The sequence below is a fragment of the Labrus mixtus genome, chromosome 12, assembly GCF_963584025.1.
Source record: "Labrus mixtus chromosome 12, fLabMix1.1, whole genome shotgun sequence".
Classification (NCBI taxonomy): Eukaryota; Metazoa; Chordata; class Actinopteri; order Labriformes; family Labridae; genus Labrus; species Labrus mixtus.
In genome coordinates this window covers 19,194,362-19,214,592 of record NC_083623.1, presented here as the reverse complement: position 1 = coordinate 19,214,592, position 20,231 = coordinate 19,194,362, and the positions used below count along the sequence as shown (strand labels likewise).

Below are 20,231 nucleotides of genomic sequence, written 5' to 3'. Positions count from 1 at the left end.
CACTGGCAATGAGGGCTACAAAGGGCCTCCATGTTTTCCATCCTCTTTTTTCCCTCCTTTCTAGACGCTGACCTTTTCACTAACATGACCTTCCCTTGTGTTCCAGACACATGAAAACAATTCATTCAATTGAATACAAAACCTGACATTTTCAGCATTTTCGTTGGTCGCCCACTAAAATCTGAAACATGCCGTTTGCTTTTCATGTGACTCCTTGAGGTTCTAAAAGTCCTTGCCTTCACTTCACCTCGTCTGAGTATCAGTCCATTGATTCCATCATGGTTCAGAACAGATGATTTGAAATTGAAGTGACAATTTTGCCCCGGCCTTTTATAAATCTGTTCAGGGGCACCGCGCCGGACTGAGAGCGTCATCAAGCAGGTTTCTCACACTGCTGCTCGCTTTGGAAACATGACAAAGAGGAGTGTGACGTGCCACTGACATTGTAGAAATCATTTTGTACTCAAAACGTTCTGTAACAGTTGTGCATAGTGATGAACAATTAACAACACATAAGATTTTTTTTTTTGCTTTAGGCGGTGAATGTTGAATATGTATGGATATGCATATGTATAGAAAGGTCCTCGTAATATCTGATGTGAGAAGTACTAGTGTAGACTGTTCTAAGCAAATATGACACACACACTCCTGTGCTCTGAGCTGCTCCTATTCCTTGGAGGGTTGAGGAGGGAGACGCACACTTAAGGTGTTGAATTGGAACTTCTTGGCGGCCTCCAGCAGAGTCTTTGCAGTGACCAACTCGAGCAGCATCTCCAGAATGCCGGCGCTGATGTTGCTCATGGTCAGCTCCAGCACCTCGCCATTTCTAGTCTCCCCCAACAACCTGATCAACCAATCATGGCAGAGAAGGGGGATTATATTTGAAGTAGTGATGTGTCGGTCATGAACGATTCGTTCAAAACGAACGAATCATCTGGGTGAACGAACTGAACTGAATCACTTACTGAAAAGAGTCGTTCATTTCTCAACTTCAGTTGCGCTCTCCTCTCTCCCGTCTCGTGTCTCTCTCCAGACCGTAAGAGTCGCTCAAAGCCCGCCCTCCCTCTCCCTTCATGTCAGTGATACGTACTGACTGAACCAACAGGACGGAGTCGGTCAGGAGCTCTGTGTCGCTAAAGCCCGCCCCTACTTCTCCCTCTCATGTCTCCAAAATTGAGGAAGTAGCAAATATATTATTTAACATTTAGGTGTCGCGAAAATGTATGTGCTTTTTATAGCTGCTGTCAGTTTACAAACGGCTTTTATATCCAACTTAATTTCACTCAGCTGACTGTTTTAACATCCACTAACAATCGTGTTTCAGTCAGTACAGTGTGTGTGTGTGTGTGTGTGTGTGTGTGTGTGTGTGTGTGTGTGTGACTGAGGCTGGTGACTCGCAGTCTCGCTCGTTCACGTTCAGTCAGTGTTTCGTTCACTGAATGTACTGAGAGGAAGAGAGTGACTCGGAGGCGGAGCTCTCGTTCAGTTCGTTCACTGAACGTACTGAACGAGAGCTCCGCCTCCGAGTCTCTCTCTTCCTCTCAGTCAGTGATTCTTGTACTGAACGTACTGAACAGAACGGTCGGGGAAAATATATGTGATTGTTTTAGCAGCTTTCAGTTTGCAAACTGTAGCTTTATCCAACTAAATTCTCAGCTCATTGGTTTATTATTCACCACCGGCTGTTCTCAGTACGATCACGAGCAGAACTAAACGTTCGGCCGTGTTTCAGCTTATTAAATTCTGATTCACAGACAGAGCTGCGGAGAAGTACTGAACGATTCGGTGAACGAATCTTTTGAACGAATCACTTTACTGAACTGATTCTACTGATTCAGTACACTGAAAAGAACTGCTTTTCCCATCACTAATGACAGGAAAAAGAATAAAAAGAAAAGAGGAGGACACAGATACAACACCAACACCTAAAAATATATCCAAGGCCATAAATAGAGAACATAAATAAAACTTTGGAGGTTGCCTTTCTTTAACTTTGCTGACTTGTGGACAAACAAACAATATTTCTTTGTGTCTTGCTTTCTATGTGTGCTTTTATGAATGCATAGTTTCAGAGGTGGACATGCGTACATGGCAGGGTGAATACGAGATAAAAGACAGAAAACAGAGCGAGAAAAAAAGTGACAACACAGTTCAAACACTGACAGAATGTAAGGGATGCTTGTTAAACTGCGTTGTACTCTCCCTGCTTGTGAGTCTACAACACTGCTCTGTGTTTGTGTGTGTGTGTGTGTGCGTGTGTGTGTGTTGCAGAGCAGAGTATCCATACATGCTGGTGTAGTGTAAGAGATGCCTCAGAGTTCCTTCTTGAAATAGAATGTGATCCCTTCATAATGCAGAGCCTGAGATGTGCATGGGGGGGTTGAGGGTCTGAATTCATGGGATTAAATGTCAGGGTTTTGTTCACATACAGGAGGTATGGGGGAGTTGAATAACAGCTCACCACCCATGTTTAATGTCCCATGTGAAAAAATAATCCACTCAAGGGCAAAATAAATGGAATCCTAGCTCTGCGTAACTCGTGCCGCAACTACTATGCCTCTCTTTTTTCAGCTGCAGACTTGATATGAAAAGTAGCCTGCATGAAGATGGATGGAGCCTGTTTTCTTCTGTCACTCATGTTAGTGCAAATATACAGCTCTGTCTCTTTGTGTGTGTGTTTCTGTGTCTTTTCCTTTCTCCTGGAGCCAGTTAAATTGATTAGAGATCATGACACACAGTCAGCGTTTAATGAGACAAAGACAGCAAAACAAACAAGTCGAGACAGGTGGATGTAATGGTCAGAGTGAAGATGAAAGAGGAGAGTTTTGGGGGGGATGAAAGAGGAGGGTGAGGAAGAAACAGAAAAAGGAAGGAAGGCAGGGTGAGACGGTTCTTCCACAGGGAGCCAGCATCCACCATCACACTTAAACTGAACACGTGTACCCGCTGCAATACTCATCAGCAGCCTGTAGTGTATGAACTGAGACATTAGTCATCATTTTCAAGCACACTCTGGAGGTTAGAGAGGAGAAGGACATCTAAAATCAAAATAAAGGCCATTACATTTGTCTCCGGATGGACTTAAGCTGGAAAAACCAAGAAAGTTTCTCCTTTTCTTTCTGCAAAGTAAAAAAAACAGCAAGTGTTATAAGGGGACAATCAGACAGAAAAAAATCAAAGGGGGTTGTTGTTCAGGGTTAAAGTGATGGAGGGAGAAAAGAGTGGGTGGAAAAAAGACTTTAAAAAATAGCTCATTCATCAACCTATTCAATCAGTGGAATAGGAACCAGCTCAAGTGGCAGTTTGTTTTGTCTGAGCACTTGTATTCCTGAAATGACTTTTTTCCTGAGATTCTTCAAAGACGTGGATATTCATGCTGCAACTGATTGCAGAATTTAAGAAGAGTGAGAGAGGAAGTCAGGAGGGACAGAGGAGGAGAGAGAAAGGATGCTGGGCACACTCAGGAAAAGATATCTGTTGATGAAAAATGCACCACTCATTCAAAAGGAAGTCTTGAAATCTGCAGAGACTGTCAGACTGTTGGCGAGGAAAGAGGGGGAGATGCAAATAACACACATTCACCCACATACAAACACACACTTCCAAATACAGCTATCTAAAAAAAAATCTCATTTACACGGAATACATTGAGCTTGTTCTAAGTCCATCTATTCTGTGAAAATACTCACACTGCTGAGATAAGTGTTCAGATAGAGGAGAATTCAAATACAACAAATGATCTGTCTGGGCTAAAAATGACTAACAAGTTCTGTCACATCATGAAATAGACACATAGCATTTTGGAATAATTAAGGATAATTCAAAGCTATCTGTTAGGCAAGGCAAGTTTATTAATATAGCACATTTCAACAACAAGGCAATTCAACGTGCTTCACACAAGACATCAAAGAATCATGACAGAGGAAAAAAGAAACATTAAAATAGAACCTTTAAAAATCACTGAAATTATTAAATCTGGAGATATGTTCAAATAAAAATAATTACAATGAAATTAATTGAAATAAATAAAGTAAAAATATAAAAAGAGTTAAAAGTTACAGTGCAGAGTTAAGTTTAAAATCTTATTAAAATTGTTCAATTAAAGAAAGCTGTAAACAGGTGAGTCTTCAACCTTGATTTAAAAGTTAGTAATAGTAAATTTGTGTCAGAGGGTCTGGAGGACAAAGGGGAGGGTGTGAGGGTGAGAGGTTGACAGTGGGAGAGTTTAAAAACCCAAACCTCTGTCCATGTATGAACCCAGAACCACTGGCACACATTGGAGTGATCGAACTCGATACACAAACGTTAGGTTATATTGAGACGTAATGACACCTCAATACATATCAACAGTGAAGTCAAGCTACAGTTAAAGCTCAACAACACCATTTACTTTCAAAATCAGGCTAGTTTTTCAAAAATTACCAACCCTGCCTTTAAGTGTTTGGAAAATTGTACTTTTAAGGCTGTTTTATGGGAGCAAGAAAAAACGGTTGTCCTTTGTAATGCTGTGACAGGACTGTATCATATTGTCCTGTCTTCTCCTGGGACTAAGCAGAATCAGAGGGCTGAGCAGGGCTCTCATGACTCAGCTGCAGTGTTACAGAGGTCCAAACACTGTAATGGGCTTTAACACAGGTCTCAACCAGCTGATAACACTCTGTGACTCACACACCTAGAAAAGTCCTGGGCTTACACACACAGAGAGAGAGATAGAGAGAGAGAGAGAGAGAGAGAGGGAGAGATAAATAAAAAACATGACAGCTGGAGTCAGGACTGCTTAAAGCCTTGAGCTTTTCACATCGCTACTGTACAGACATGCAGCAGTCTTAAATTAAATACCTGCAGAGTAAACTAACTGGAAAATATGGAGGGGTCAAACAGAACTACTCAAGATAATCTGTCTCCCTGCTATGTGAAGCTGCCCTTTGAAGGGGAGGGTAATGGTTTCAGCTGCTCCTTTCGGGGACCCTATATTTCAGGGGTCCTGTCTTTACACATAAATGCTATGATGTGGTGAAGAACAGGCCCAGATGAGACAATGTGATGGACAGGTTGTCCAGCAAAGGGGTTCAGTTCCCTCCAAAGTCACTTCAGTCTCTCAGGGAGCTGCTTTGCTATTGTCAAGGTCAAAGGAGGACTCAGAGTCTATTTTTTATTCAGAGTGGAGCTGTCATTGAGATGAGCAATCCAGCTCTGTGGTTCCTCTACTTTGTTCACATTCAGGAGGAACAGGTGAATCAGAGTGAGTTTAGCAGCTGATGAGCAACTCTCTGCTCTCTGATGAGCTTCACAGTGAAGGGCTAAAGTGACAAACATCCCTAAGGCCTTCTGGCTATACAGCTTGGGGCTATGTGTATCTTTGTTCTTGTTTTTTACTTTATTTACCTCATCCCTTGACATGCAAATGAGAACAAACACATCCCCATTAAAACACAAGTTAAAACACAACCACAGTGACTAAAACAACTTGCAGTCAACGGGTAGAAGCGACACCCATGTGCCCTATGAAAAGAACAGATTGGATCAAGAGCTGGTGTGAGGGGGGGGCGGGGGAGAGAAGGCAAACCTTTTCACCAGGTCCTTGAAATACAAGCTGCAGGAAGCTAGAACATTTTGGTGGACTTCAAACTCTTTGCCTTCAACTATTATTTTCAGGTCTGTGAACTTCAACTCCTGATCATTATCTGAGAAGTGAAATGTGCAAATTTGTTGAAATGTTTCAACAAGGGACTATATTTTATACTGTACTGAGAAATAGAGGGCATACAATACCCAAAGCATGCTTGTGAATAACATATGACTTGGAATGGTTACAAAAGCTATCATTATTATGGAGAGATATTTAATGAGTGAATTTGACCTCTGCTAATGTTCACTGCTGAGCTACAACTTAATTAAAAAGAAGCTGAATGATATAATAAAGCATCTAAAAGAGAAGTGAGCTGACAACAGAGACTGTCGATGTATTATTCATGTTGAAATAAAATGATTCGGCTTTGAACAAGGGCCATACTCAGCGAAGAGTTGACCTTTAGAAGCAGATTATTATGAAAACAGCGGTCTATTCACGAATCCCAACACCAAATCTTGGAAAATATAAAGCAAGAGATACATGATGCTTTAGATAAATAAGGTGGACACTCTTCCCCTGGTCAGAACAAAGGCCTACTTTTCGTTCTTATTTCTGCTTTACTCTTCAATCCAGCCGTCAGGAACTGATCAGACTTATGAATGTAATGGTGAAAGCCATTAGTGTAGAAATGAAGGAGTTGGTCTGAGTTCATGTCAGACTCAAAGCAGAGATTTAATTATCCCAGTACAACACTCAGTCGTCTGTTAGGTAGAAATATGCTCTCATTTAGCGCCTTCGTTCTCCTGACTGACACTGAGCTCAGCTCTGAATTCATTCAGCAGATGAAATTAAACAGAATAAAGACTCATGACAAATAAGGTGCAGCTCAGAGGCTCACTTTGATGAAAGTCTTTTAAATGAGAGCTGCATCCTTCAGAGTTTTTGTATCAAAGAATGAATGAGCAGAGAGAAAATGACCTGGTTATTAAACATGCTGAATACAGAAGAGGAGAAAAACATGATAATAGATCCTGTTTTTGACAACATGTCTGTTGTATTTGGATTCAATGCACAGCCGCATGAGTTAGAGTGAGCCGTACGTTCACATTCATGTTTGCCTTGTCTGTCATCCATCTCTTTCTCTCCAAATGGCCAGCTATCTGATCACTTTGTGAGCATGGACAGTGAAGAGTGAACACACAGTAGTTTGAATTGAACAGTGTCCGGAGACTGTTATGGCTCTCACTTCCAATCAGCCGCGGTGCACACCACCCTTTTGCCCCTTGAATAGAGAAAGTGAGAGAGGGAAACAGAAAACTCACTCTGTCAGCGAACAATGGCCGCCTCCCTCTTAGCCGTGCAGACACATCTAAATGCCTGAAGGAAAGGACAACTATGGCCCCCTAAAACAACTCATCAACCATGAGGACCATGAAACTGCTAATGGCGTCCCCATTCTTGGGTTTCGCATGGAGTGTGCTGAGGCACAGCAGAGTTAAATGGGTTCAGGTATAAGACATAGTTTGGGTTTTTTTATGTTGTGAGTAGACAAAAACTATATACAGGTAATATTGTTCAACAGTTTCTGAGAATATTTTTGCCTGCAAAAAGAGCTGAAGTGTTCTAGCATATTTCCCTGCCTCTAAGCTGTTTACTACAGTTCTGGACATCTGAGTTGGCTCTACCTGATTGGTCGACACAGCCAGAGGGGGAATGAAATCAGGGCATACTCTGCTGCTCAGCCTAGTAACTCTACTGTAAAACATCTGGGTGCTGGGGCCAATGGTTTCCAGTAACCTATCAGAGCACACTCTGCCTCCCTTACTATGAGGCGTAGTAAGTCCTCTTACTGAGCTGTGATTGGCTACAGCAGAAGGGGCGAGGCAGCACACCATAGGTTGCTGAACTTGGAGCCATTTTAGGGTTCTACATTTGTTAAGGAGCCACCGTTTAGTTTCCATGTAAAACTATAACTAATAGAAACATCAAATAGGTTAAAATAACGTCTGCATATTTTGGTCATGCGGAAAGGGAAAACATTTTTAATGAAAAAAAAAGATGTTTTTTTGCATTATATATTATATTTCATTCAGCCTCCATTAGAGGAATAAATCATAATTTGCTTGTAGTAACAAATCCAAATGTGTTCAAAATTATGAAAGAATCAACTCACAAGCAAAAAGTTCATCTCTGGGGACTCATCAGAACGTGTTTAGGGAGATTTGACTTACATCTATAGCCTTGTGTTTCTATTTAGATTCCACAAGAGTATTTTAGATAATGAAAAAAACAAGCAACATGTTCAAATACAAAATGAGGAGTAAAACAATAATTTGATAATTAAATATTCCAGGGCAAATAAGAAAGAAGAGGAAAGGTTTGAATAACTTTTTTTTTAATGGCATTATCCATGGCCATTTAAAAAAAAAAAAACTTTTTGTTAACATTTTAACTACTTATTTTGAGTTATTAATTTTGAACTTTTTTTATTATTCTGATTTTCTTAGTATTTTAAATATGTTGCTATTGTCGTTGAATTGATATATAAATAAAGTAAATAGAGTAACTGACAAATGGTAGAGAAGATGTGACAGATGTTGTAACGACAGTAACAAGGCCAAAAGTGTTTCAGGACTTTTGGAATTGTTCCTCTTATCACTTTTGTTTTCTTTCTAATCTTGTGTTTCTGCAGCATGAGTCAATGTGCAATCATCCCCTGTTTGGTGTACAGTTGGATGACATTCAGTGTTTGGTAGCAAAAAGGACACTGAGTTCATCTTCACTCTGACCTTTTTGTTCTCTTTTAAACTTTAAACAATCAATTCTCCCCTCACAGTTAAACAAACTGTGTTAGCTGATCGATAACGCCATGCACAACTCTAACACATTTATTTCTAAAGCTTGGACAGAGACTTCAATACAACACATTTTTGTGTTGTTTTACACACTATGTAACAAATAAAAATCCAATTGTATTTTGTTTGTTCGTTTTATCAGCAAGATGACTAATTGGATGACAATCTTGGATGCGTCCAAGATTAAATTTAAATTAACGACAATAATTGACCATAAAATCACACCAAACCTAAAGAAAAACAAATGTATAAGTATAATACTAAAACAAATCCCAAAATTCAAGGTGTCATTTGTTTGCACAATATATGTTAAATTATAGATGATTATTGTCTTGATTACTTATTAGATAGATTAGATTAGATAAATTAGATTACTTTTTTTTTAATCAAATGAAATTTCATATTAAAGTATCAGAACAGCTCTGTCTGTGGAATAAAACAGATTAAAAAAGCTTTTCAATAGTCAGGACAGTGAAGAATTTCCATTTCATCTTGCATCGGAATAAGAAGAGTACGCTAAAAGTAAATCCAGAATAAATACTTACAAAAGTTCTCTTTCAAAGTAAACAGCTTCAGTTTCAGTGCACCTCTTATATTGGTCCAAAAATTAAGATATGCGTCACAAGTCTTGAGTTTCAAAAACAAAGGTGGAGGACCTAAATGCAGTGTAACAAAGATAATGAATAAAAGATCAAAAGGGAAAAAAACTTAAACTCAAGAACATGACATGAACATGAGCAACACGACCATAGGAAATGACAACAAAACAAGGTATACCTCTAATTGAGTCTGTATTTGTCAAAATTTGCAGCATCACATTTACATCTAGTAAAAGGGACGAGGCCTTAAACTGGGATGGGCTTATATTTGAAGTTTTACAATATGTTTTGCTCAAAGCATTCTATTAAATACATAAAAAATAAAAGGTAAAATACTTTTCTTTATAATTTATAGATTTATTTACATGCTTTAATTTCTAACCTTATCTTCAGGCCTTCTAGAGGAAATGACAGTGAATAGGCTCGCCCAGGATGATTTAAACCCACGTATGCACATTCGATCAGTAGTGTTAGCGATAGCTTCCTGGCTAACATTAGCTCCCTCTGGACCCTCTCTCTTACGTCAGTAACAAAAAGGCTCATATCATTTTAAGAAGAGGGGGCTTACATTTTGTAACAGGGTATAATTTGCTGACGCCACAATAAATAAAATGTGTGTTTTTGTTGCTTTTAGAGGAAATGGTGAGTATTTATGTGTAAAATAAAATAAGTAATTGTTGCTCAGATTAAGATGGACCATGTTTTTGCTAACCTTCATGGACCCTCCCTGTGTGACTGGGCCCAGAAAGCTTTTCCCTTTATCCCCCCTTATGGGCGACCTTACTTCACTTCATTTATTATAATTTAGATCACCTCTCTATATCAAAATAGTTCAAAATGTACAGTCATTATTTTGTATTATTATTATCTTTATAATTACAAAGGCTTGGTTACATCCACTTCCCTCTATCTGTTTATTTGCAGAGCCTAAACATAAAATATTAAAGAGCTCATAATAAGCCTCTTTTTTTTTGTAATTCACCATTTCCATTACATTTTTAGAATTATAATTTTACTTTTCTTGAAAATAAGTTTTGAAAAATTCATGTTTTACAACAACCTTGACAATTTAATGTTAAATACCTGCAAATCTGAGATTATTCTTGTACTATTTTCAAAAGATGTGGCCGTCATTTAAATGTAAATTAAAAACATGGTAGTTGTTATTTCATATTTATTTTGTATTATAACTTTTTCATCTGCATCATGTTACATTGTGTCTGCAAGGTGTTGCACATTTCCTTATGAGTCTTTATAAAGCAATTCTTTATTAATTATTCAATTTATCTTTTTATTATTTGGTGCAACAATAATGATTTTTATGATCATTATAACAATTCTTATTTTACATAAACAAATTAATTAATGATTTATATATTTTGAAATTGAGATTGGAGCCCGAAAAGGTTGAACTCAATTGAATGATATTTAAAATTATTTATTTATTTACTGTACGATTTTATTATTTTACATTTTTCTCTTTTTATTTACACAATTGGAGGCGAGGAACCATCTGTTTTTTTTCAAGGTGTTTAATATTTTTTCAACATGTCCAGCTCAGGTTAAACGGCTACAGTGAATAAATGACAGGTTCATAATGTCATGATCACCGTCAGGCCTTCAGGCCACTTATCTAGTCTCCCTGTTCTGAACAAACTATGATTCATGAGGATTCAAACTTTCAGATTCATGTGCAACCCAGTCAAGCCTTCATTTCTTTCAAGAAGCAATCCAAAAAGTCTCTTGAACATACCTCAGACTGTCGAGACGTCTGCAGAAATATAAGAGGCTGTGATTGTTAAGAGCCTACCCCGAGAAAATCAGCTCATTGAGGTATCAGAAGTCCTGGAGACCGCTGGAGTCTCTCTCTGCCCTGATTTCAGTCTGTAAGGCAGTGGTTGCTCCATATATCCTCAGACAATAAACCATGAAGAGGACGCTTTATACTCCTCCTGAGCTGAGCTGCCCGAGCCTCACTGCTGTCAACCAGCCTGGACTGAGCCGGGGGGGAGGGAGCAGGGGATACACAGAGAGAGAGGAACTTGTGCACCTCAAAGACCCCGGTTCAGAGAAAGAACACAAACAAAATGAGCCCTGGGAGCAGATCTGTTGGCCTGCTGCAACACAGTGACAGGATGCCAAGCAATGTTTTCCTGTTTTTTTATGTTTGAATGGAGTACAAAAAAAGAACGTAGAAATGATCTCTGGTCCCGGCTGGTGCAGTGGCGTCCTCATTAGACAGCCAGGGGGACAGAAGGTGAAGAGTGGTCATTCTTCCTCAAACAGGTTTTAGTCTATGGAGACTCCTGTGGCTAACAATCAAGAGTACAGACCATATCTCATGCTGCCTTCAGGAGCTATGGTGAAAAAGAAACTGCAGACTGTTGAAATGTGAAAAGTTTTCTTTATCTGATATCTGGAGACAAAAATTAGAAATGCATATTTACATATGGTGTAGCTAATAGCAGTTCACTTGAGGTTGAACATACATTGGTCACTGCAGTTTTGATATTACAACTTTAAGAAACTCCTCCATAGTGGAAATCATTTGAACCAAAGTTTATTTAAAAAAAAAAAAGAAAAAAAGATTTATAGTTGCAGAAATACTGCTCCTTCAACTTTTAGAGATTTTTTTAACCCTTTGATGCACAACATGGATCAAAAGTGACCCGGCTGAGTTTTTTCTTTTCATTTTTCCTTTATTACTTTTTGAAAAAAAAAAAAAAATTCTGTATCACTACCCCTCTAATGCACAATATGGGTCCAAAATGACCCGCTTTCATTCCCCATTTGATTTTGTGCATGGCTGAGTGTTTCTTTGCTATAATTCTTAAATGAATGTATTTTATCATTTAATATTCCAGGTATTCATTAAATATCTTGTTTTTGATTACAACAAATCATTATTTAAATTGCTCCTTTCTATCTTTAAAGTAACAGTTTACTGTTACTGAAGAAATATACATTTTGTATTATAACATCTAGTTTACACACATGGGTCAGAAATGACCCGTATGTATTCACTATGGAATTGATAGGGTAACTTTTGATATTAGGAAACGTCTACACTTATGAACCTATTTAACTGCGGTCAACTATTCACCTGCCACACATTTCACAACTCAACACGACTGCTTTTGCACATCCGATGCATGTAAGTTGCATTTTACAATTACGCGCACAGAGAATGCAGCCTGTGGGTGTTGACGGACGAGGGTGCATGGAGCCGGATCGGACTCTCAATGTAAAAGTATCTGCTGGAAGTTCTGGGTGAGACCCTCTTTGTCTTCATTCTGTCTCCTTTTATCCCTGGTCTCTCCTTGGATAGATACATAGCTAGAATACTGGACAGCTGAACATTTTCAAACTGAGTCCGTCATGCTGTTATGTTGAATATGCTGCGTCTTTGTAAGGATTTTTAAAATCAGTTTATCACAGTCACTTTATTGTGCACTTAAGCGTGCCATGGCCAAGGAAGCGTACTGTGCTTGAGCACAGATCAGAGCACTCCCTCTAGTCCAAAGAACTGGTCTTAAGGGGTAAAGCGTGCTCAAGCATGGTACAGAGTGCACTGAAAAGCTCTCTTGGATCAAATCAAAGCCATTATTATTCATCTTAGTTAGATTTTTTTATATGAACTTGCTAAGACTTGTCGTCTGCAATAAATCTGTGGAATGAAGAGAAAAGAGAGTGGGAGTTTCTGCTAATGCCTTGTGCTGCAGTCATGACTATGTGTTTGATAACTGGCATGCATTTTAATAGCAATGTTCCAGTCTGATTATTAATGCCTTATACTACAGCTCTGGGAAACACTTTTTTTTTGTTCATGTATTATAGATATAGATAGATAGATCTTTATTGTCATTGCATGTTATGCAACGAAACTTCGTTGAAGCAATCCTGTTTGCAGCATATAAAATAAAAAGATAAAATACATACACATACACCAGCACACATACACAATCCAAGCACATCTCACCCATACCCACATACACATTCATACCAGTAAACATTTGTAAAAAATAATGTAATAAATACTCTATAAATTCAAATATAGGGAGTTAAAACACAACAGTTATTGCACAGTCCATTATTACATTAGTTCTATCTTTGTGTGTGTGTGTGTGTGTGTGTTTGTAGCATGTCCTCAGCTCTGGGGAAGAAGCTGCATGCAATTTTTTGAAATACAACAGAAAAAAACATTATAGTGTATGTCAGACTATGAACGACCCTGTAACATTAGCTAGAGTTCCTCTTCAACAGCACCATCAAGACAGATGGAGGGGTATAAATTGAAGTGAGTATAGAGGAGGGAGTGGGTCTGGATGAGGTGCCCCCCCTTCTAGCATGTCGTGAGCCACATCTGTGAATATGCATGTAGGAGCGGAGGTTGTCAGGCTCCCTGTACTGCCACTGAGCTTTATCCTGAAACATCTTTGTGATTAATGAAGCCGGCGCTCTGTGTGGAGGAGGTGGACGAGGAATGATACATCCTAATGAGCTATCCTCTGTCCCTGTATTAACTGTGGGGGATACAATGTATGTGTCTCCTGGAGGGGCTCCTCTCCTTAAAAAGACGATAATGAGGAGGAAGAAGAGGGAGAGCGAGAAGCTTTATAACAAGTCACTGCTGCTGACCTCACGTTTCCTTTCCTCCTTTAATCTTTTTATATATTTTTTTGCTCCCTCCTGAGAGCTGGAGCTCTGTGAAGACATCTCAGTGGAAACCAATCGAAGCAAAGGTTAAGAGAGGATGTTCAGCTACATCTGCACGCTCTCATGCTGTTCTCAAATGAGATGTTCAAAACAATATCATTAATATGTAGCTCCCATATGGACTAATGAGTAGAGGTTACCCATACGCTTAGGGACTGTGTGTAAGCATTTCAGAGAATTAGCTACACACAGTGAGTCCACAGTGATTGGAATACATTCCAACCTCATAAATAATTTGCAAACATGCAGCGCTCTTAAAAAATCCATGTCAGCCTCCATTCAAGAGTTCATGGGAGATGTATGACGGAAATAACCTCAAAATCCATGCCTTTGTGGTGCATGTGGACTAGTGGTTAGTCCACTTGCCCCATAGAGGCTGTAGTGCTTGAAGTGTGCAGCCCAGGTTCAAGTCCGACGTGTGGCTCCTATCCCACATTATATTCCCCACTCTCTCTCTCTCTTTCCCCGATTTCTGACTCTATCCACTGTCCTCTCGAAAAAAGGCATAACAAGTTCAAAAATAAATATTTAAAAAATCCATGCAATCTTTTTTTTTTACATTAAGCCTGTTTAGGATCATAACAACTCAGAGTCCCGCTTCAGCTAATCCTAATGTGGTTGGCTTTAAGATTATCGCCAAGCACTACACCACAGTGACTTATATTAATTTACCACTGATTATTCTGCAGACGCTGAACCCTGATGAAATTTAAACAAATTTAAAGGCCAAGTAGAGAATGTATTTCCTGAGAATTCTCGGAAAACAAAAAAACTGGCAAAAAAAACCGTTGGTGTCCTTCTATCAACTGCTCCAATGAGTCCGTGATGAGCTATGTCATATCCCTGTGGTTCGCTAGTTGGTCTAGTAGACGGTCATAAACACCGCCTATTGGATGCCCACTTCTCTCCCTTGAGGACATTTACAGATTGCACTGCCTCAGGAGAGCCCACAGCATTCTCAGGGACTCGTCCCACCCAGGAGACCTTCTTTTTGAACAGTTCTCTCTGGAAGGTGTTTTAGGGCTTTCAAAAGATAAAAAAAAACCCTAGAGCCATTATGGCACTAAATGCTGCTCCAATGTAACTGCTGTTTGCATGATTTTCTCACCTTTGAGGCGGAGGAGACTGGTTGTTGCTGCGGATGTGTGTTACGGTGGATGTGTGTCGTGATTCTGAGTTCAGGTTGTGAAATAGAAGAAAGACGGACTAAAGTAGTAATAGTCAGTGAGGTGTAAGGAAGTTTTATAATGATGTAAAACATAAAGCGACGCGAGGAGTGGTTGCATGTCAACGTCAGATTTGTGTGATCTAAAACTTCAATCTTAACAAAATCTTTCAGAGCCTGTTCTTGATCTTCTCCATATATTAAAGGTCACGAGTTATACTCCTTAGTTAAAAGTTTAAATAAGTCTCAGAGATCCCCAAAACATGTCTGTGAAGTTTCTTGCTAAACATCCACTCTGATCCTGTATTTGAACATGCCTATTATCCCCTTTATTTCAGCCCTGCTCAGAACAGGCTGTTTCTGTGTCTGTAGCTTTAAATGTAAATGAACTGTGTTTGACCACACCCCTCTGGAACTTGATTGGGCTTTCTCGCACCATGCCCTATAGTTTACTATGAGAAGGCAGACTCAGCGAGCCGAACAAACACCTGGAAGTTACACCCACCTCGGGGAGAACTTGGGGGGTTGTAGACAGACTAGGGACACATACCGTATTACTGCCCACAAGTTGAAAAAAACATTGTAAAGTGTATTTTGCACAGTATGTGACTTTTAATACTTTTACAAACAAAAACAGCATTTCTTACAACATCAACAACAACAACTCAGCTACCAGTAGTCCTCTCAGCTCTCAGTTCATGCTGTGCTGAAAAAATAATTTATAACATCATTAACCTTAAAAAATCAAACAGGCATTGAAATGTATATAAAGACTACCTTTTTATTGTCTTTCCTGTCACGAGCTGCCTTCAAAGGGTCCTCAAATACATTTGCAGTGAGCCAGTCCGTCTCTGCTGAGCTCTCAACCTACGATTAAAAAAAAAAAAGAAGCTGACAGCTGTGATCGCTGCGGCTAGAGCCACAGATGTGGAGAGATTATTTAAGAGTTTGAAAACTCGCCCGAATCATTTTTTTCGCAAGACAATAAAAATGAGTTGTGACAGAAATGGACAGTTTGTGAGAGTGCAGTTTGATTTTGTTCACTTTGACAGGCAGCTCTGATGAAAAAAAAAACTCTGCTATGGATGGAGGAAGCAGGAGGTAGAGTAGGCAGTGACTGAAATATCTCAGCAGGTGATGAGGTCAGAGCTGCCATCAAGCTGCTCCGTGTGAATCTTCACACACACAAACACATGACATGTCCACACAAATATAACACACTTAAAATTGAAAACAGAAACGCAGACAAAAACCTAGACGGACACACACCTACACCCACACAGAGAGGCGCATACAGTTGTTGATGCGTCCACTGATGCAGAGTGAAGACAAATTGCTCCCTTTGAAGGCCAAAGCCAAATCAAACACAGAGTCTGATTTCTGTCACTGTGCTGTTTGGCTGAGAGGCTGACAAAGTATCCATGCAATCACAGCCATGAAGCTGGGCATGCGTGCAACTGCACATACGTTTGGCACGCACACAAACACACACACACACACGCACACAAACACACAAACACACCAAATGACTTGTGAAGCTGGATGAAGGCAGAAGAGCTCCTTCAGCCTTTGCCATAAAAGCCACAGAACCTCCTTTGCATATCAGACCACAGGCATACAGTTTATTTAAAGCCAAGTAGTGGCTTTAGTGTTTAACATTTTTGTCGATGAATTGCTACTGAAAACCATCAACACAAATTGGACAGATTCCGCAAATTACTGCCTCAACTTGAGGATATTTTGGACGTCAGTCGGGATGATAATTTATCAGCTACTCAATCAAAGTATTCCACATGTCAGTACGTGGCACATTGAGAGTTTGAACACCTCATTTATTCTGCGTTATTGGCTTTCGCAGCAGAAGGCCTGGCCAGCTTCACCCAGATGGAATGAGTGAATTGGAGTAAAGTCTGCATGTAAAGCACCTTACTAGAATATATTTTTCACGGACCAACCCATTAATCCTGAGTGTGTTTGTGAGCAGTCTGTGTGGAGGCTGTAACTTTATTTGCTGTTACTAGTTTTGTACCAGATGTGTGTGCAGTATAAAACCAAATCTCTGCCCTGGCCAAGCCTCTTATGTTCATGTCAGCCTTTAAAGGACTGCAGGAACACTGAACTCTGAATGACCTGCCCTGAAAAAAAAAGTATATGTATATATATATATATATATATATATTTTGTTTTTGTGTTAGCAGAAGTGCAAACAGCAGGACTGAGGAAGCAAACCAGAATACATGTTACAAGCTCTCACTGTGTATCTTTTACCACTATGTTTCTGCAGCTGGACAGTAAGCAACATTGTCACATCAAGTGTTCATTGATTTAAAACAGAATGAGGGAGACTTGTGGGTGTGATAGAGAGATAGCAAGGAAGGAAACAGAAGGCAACAGGAAGAAAACCTAGCTGTCAACTGCTGTCCATGTGCGTCTGAAGCAAACACATGGACAGCAGTTTCCCTCGTTGCGGTGTCGTTGTTGTGACTAGAGCAGCATGAGTGTTACTGTCAGTTGAGAGACTGCTAAAGAGGTTGTCAAAACCACTGATTAACTGGTGCTGAATGGTTGATCATATTTCCACTGTCCTTCCGAAATTGCCCTGATGGTGTGCGCACTGATGTCTGCACTTTTTTGCAATGTCCACGTTAATGTGTGCACATTTTATCGATCAAGGAATAGAAAACAAGCAAAACCTAAATGAAAAGCTTCATTAAATGTGAAAATTGGTCGGGGATTTGCAAACATCTGGTTCTGGCTCCCCCGGCATCATAAACTCCCCAAGGTTAAACCAAACACCAATAAACAGCTCGCAGACTCAGACACAAGTTGCAGCTCGAGTAGAGTGAGTCAACAAGGCTGAAAAGTGAGGGCAGAGGTTGAAAGCTCTTTCTGGTTCCTTAATGTGTTGAGTGGGCGCTTCACAACTAAGAGAAGTTAAAGGGAAAGTTAAAGGGAGAGTACAAACACTGCTGGTACAGTAGTTTCAGAACAGTTTATGCTCTTCTTTCAGAGGTTGTTTCAGTTATACTTCTGTTGTCTGCGACCTTGGAGCAGCTTTGAAGTGTATTGGCTCTGAATTCCTTACTTGAGTGTCTGCAATCTTGTTTATAACTGTCGGCATCTGAAACTGCTCCGGTACACAGAGGGGACAGGAGAGGGAACTGTGTGTTTCACTCAAGCACAATCTCACATAAAGGGAGGTCACTAGGAATAGAAAGCTCAGAGTAAACTGATTTAATACCTAACAGCTCCCTGGTTTGGATTCTCTTCTGAGCTCAGGTTCTCCTCTGAACAGATCTGCTTTGATTCAGCCTTTAAAGGGAGTCGTGACAGCTTCTATATTTGGAAGAAAGTGAGTCAAAGAAAACCTAAAATCCACCTGTTAGGAGAGCATCAGGTCAGCCTGTCTGTGCTTACCCTTAGGATGTCCCACGTTGCCGAACTTGTGCATTCCCATTCGGGCTGTCAACAGATTTTTCAGCCCATTAGGACCGTCCTGATTGTCTGCAGCTGAGGAGCTGTATGAGGCCAGTTTATTAGCCATTGCCTATCACACTGTGAGAGTTTGGATAAACCATCTGGTTGGCTCGTGCAGTGAGGGCGGAGCTGAGGCATACAGAGACTGACTGAGCATGCTCAGAACATTGGAGGGATGCTGCTGGGTGGACTGTGGTGTCAGCTGAAAGTGGGCTGTCATGAGAGGGCACTTTGGGGAAAAAGGTGTCTGGATGGATGGGGTTACTCATATGATGGATGACTGTGCGGTCACACTGTGCCTTAAGGAGGGCGGCTGAGGTAGGGTGTAGGTGTGGGGCTTCTACTGGTGCAGGCCAGGTCAAATCGATATAGAGGAAACAAAAACACAGGAGCATAGGAAGACAGTTTCCAGCTTCCTCTTTAAACCCAAACTGACAGTTTGCTTCTTGGTTTCACAAAAAACGTGTTTTTGACTAAAAACTTTATATCAAGTGGAACAAATGCTTTACTGTATGTGCAAGAATACATGCTGCAGTCAGAAGTCTGTGATTACCCAGACACTCTTAACCAACCCTGAAGTATTCGATGCTGAAGCTGTACTGGTGTGAGACCAAGCTGTATTGGGCCTGAGCGTTGCCTCCCTCCTCTACTCATCCTCTCCTACTCCCTCATCTCTAGCTCCCCCTGCTTGGGAACAAGCTATAAAAAAATAGTCCACCAAAACCGAGGTACCAGAGGCTAAATCACAGCATGCAGAAAGCTAAAGAAAAAGGGGGGGGGGGGGGAAGCTCACACTATTCCTTATATTATCCCTGCTGACATAATAGTCCAGGCAGAAGAGTCTGGAGGGGAAGGGAGATATAAATTTTTTTTTTTAAAAAAGACAGCGAGAATAAAGAGGATTGATATAAAAGGCTCCTGAGGAGAGGTCAGGTCTGCTCATCATGACTTGTTATTGAGCTAATATTCGCCAATGCTGTGTTTCATGTCCGTTCTTTTGTGGCAGATCCTGAAAAAATGATCAATGCAAAGTTTTTCGGTTTTAATGTAGTGATAAGCAACGATGATGGGCAATGCAAAGATAAGAAATTCATTTAAACATTGTCGCATGTCGTCCTCATACTGTCAGTTCTTGTCCTTCACTATTTAGTGCAGCCTGGCACTCAGTGATTCAAACTCTGGAGTGTGGCAGGACACACAAAAGAACCCCATCACAACCTCCTCCTTCCATCCTTAAGTTAATTTAAAAATATATATAGACCCTTGGGGCACTGGTGGCGCAGGGTTAGTGCACAGGCCCCATGTATGGAGGTTGTGGTGCTCCAAGCAGGCAGCCCAAGTTCAAATCCCACATGTCATTCCCCTCTCTCTCTCTCTCTCCCCCCCCCCCCAAAATAGACCCTGAACTAATCTTTAACATACAATGTGCATGCAGCAGCAGAAGAGGCATACGGGTTGTTTTAAATACGATGCTTTGTTAACAGAGTGGCAGCTGTTACAATCTGGATTAGTTGAGTGTCAGTATTATTCTTCACGTTTGTGATGGACAGGAGGCAGAGACCAGCAGAGCAATGGAGGGAAATGAACAGCTGTAGGGCAGAGCCACTCTGAGTGAGTTCAATACAATAAGAGGACATTGGCTGAACTCCTCAGTGTGCACTGCAGAAACAATTTTCAAAAAAAGGAGCTTGAATAAATTCAAAATCAGACCCGGTGGAGGTCATTTGGAAGACTTTCAGAGTATTGCTGCATGGGTTTGATTTAGAAAAAAATCAGCTTCAGTTAGTGACAACAATAAATGAACAAGGACATAACAATTAGAGCAGAGTGAAGGTAAATTGTACAGT

At 40.2% G+C, this 20,231-nt stretch overlaps 1 protein-coding gene across 1 annotated transcript; it reads right to left on the bottom strand.

Annotated features, from left to right (window-relative positions):
- Positions 1–559: 559 nt before the first annotated feature.
- LOC132985401 (kelch-like protein 29) lies at positions 560–18,451 on the bottom strand. The gene is made up of 3 exons (XM_061052749.1): positions 18,325–18,451; positions 5,567–5,684; positions 560–844 (listed from the first exon to the last, which is right to left on the bottom strand). The coding sequence occupies exons 1-3, from the start codon at positions 18,449–18,451 to the stop codon at positions 667–669; spliced, it is 423 nt and encodes a 140-aa protein (XP_060908732.1). The 3' UTR covers positions 560–666.
- Between the last annotated feature and the right edge of the window lie 1,780 nt (positions 18,452–20,231).

Bases quoted from the DNA above. Each gene is read 5' to 3' on its own strand.
- LOC132985401 (XM_061052749.1), bottom strand. From the start codon at position 18,451: ATGGCTAATAAACTGGCCTCATACAGCTCCTCAGCTGCAGACAATCAG. The intron at 5,685-18,324 runs GTAAGCACAGAC...TTCACTTCTCAG, and splicing joins CAACGTGGGACATCCTAAGG to ATAATGATCAGGAGTTGAAG. The intron at 845-5,566 runs GTTTGCCTTCTC...TTGGTTGATCAG, and splicing joins TTCAAGGACCTGGTGAAAAG to GTTGTTGGGGGAGACTAGAA.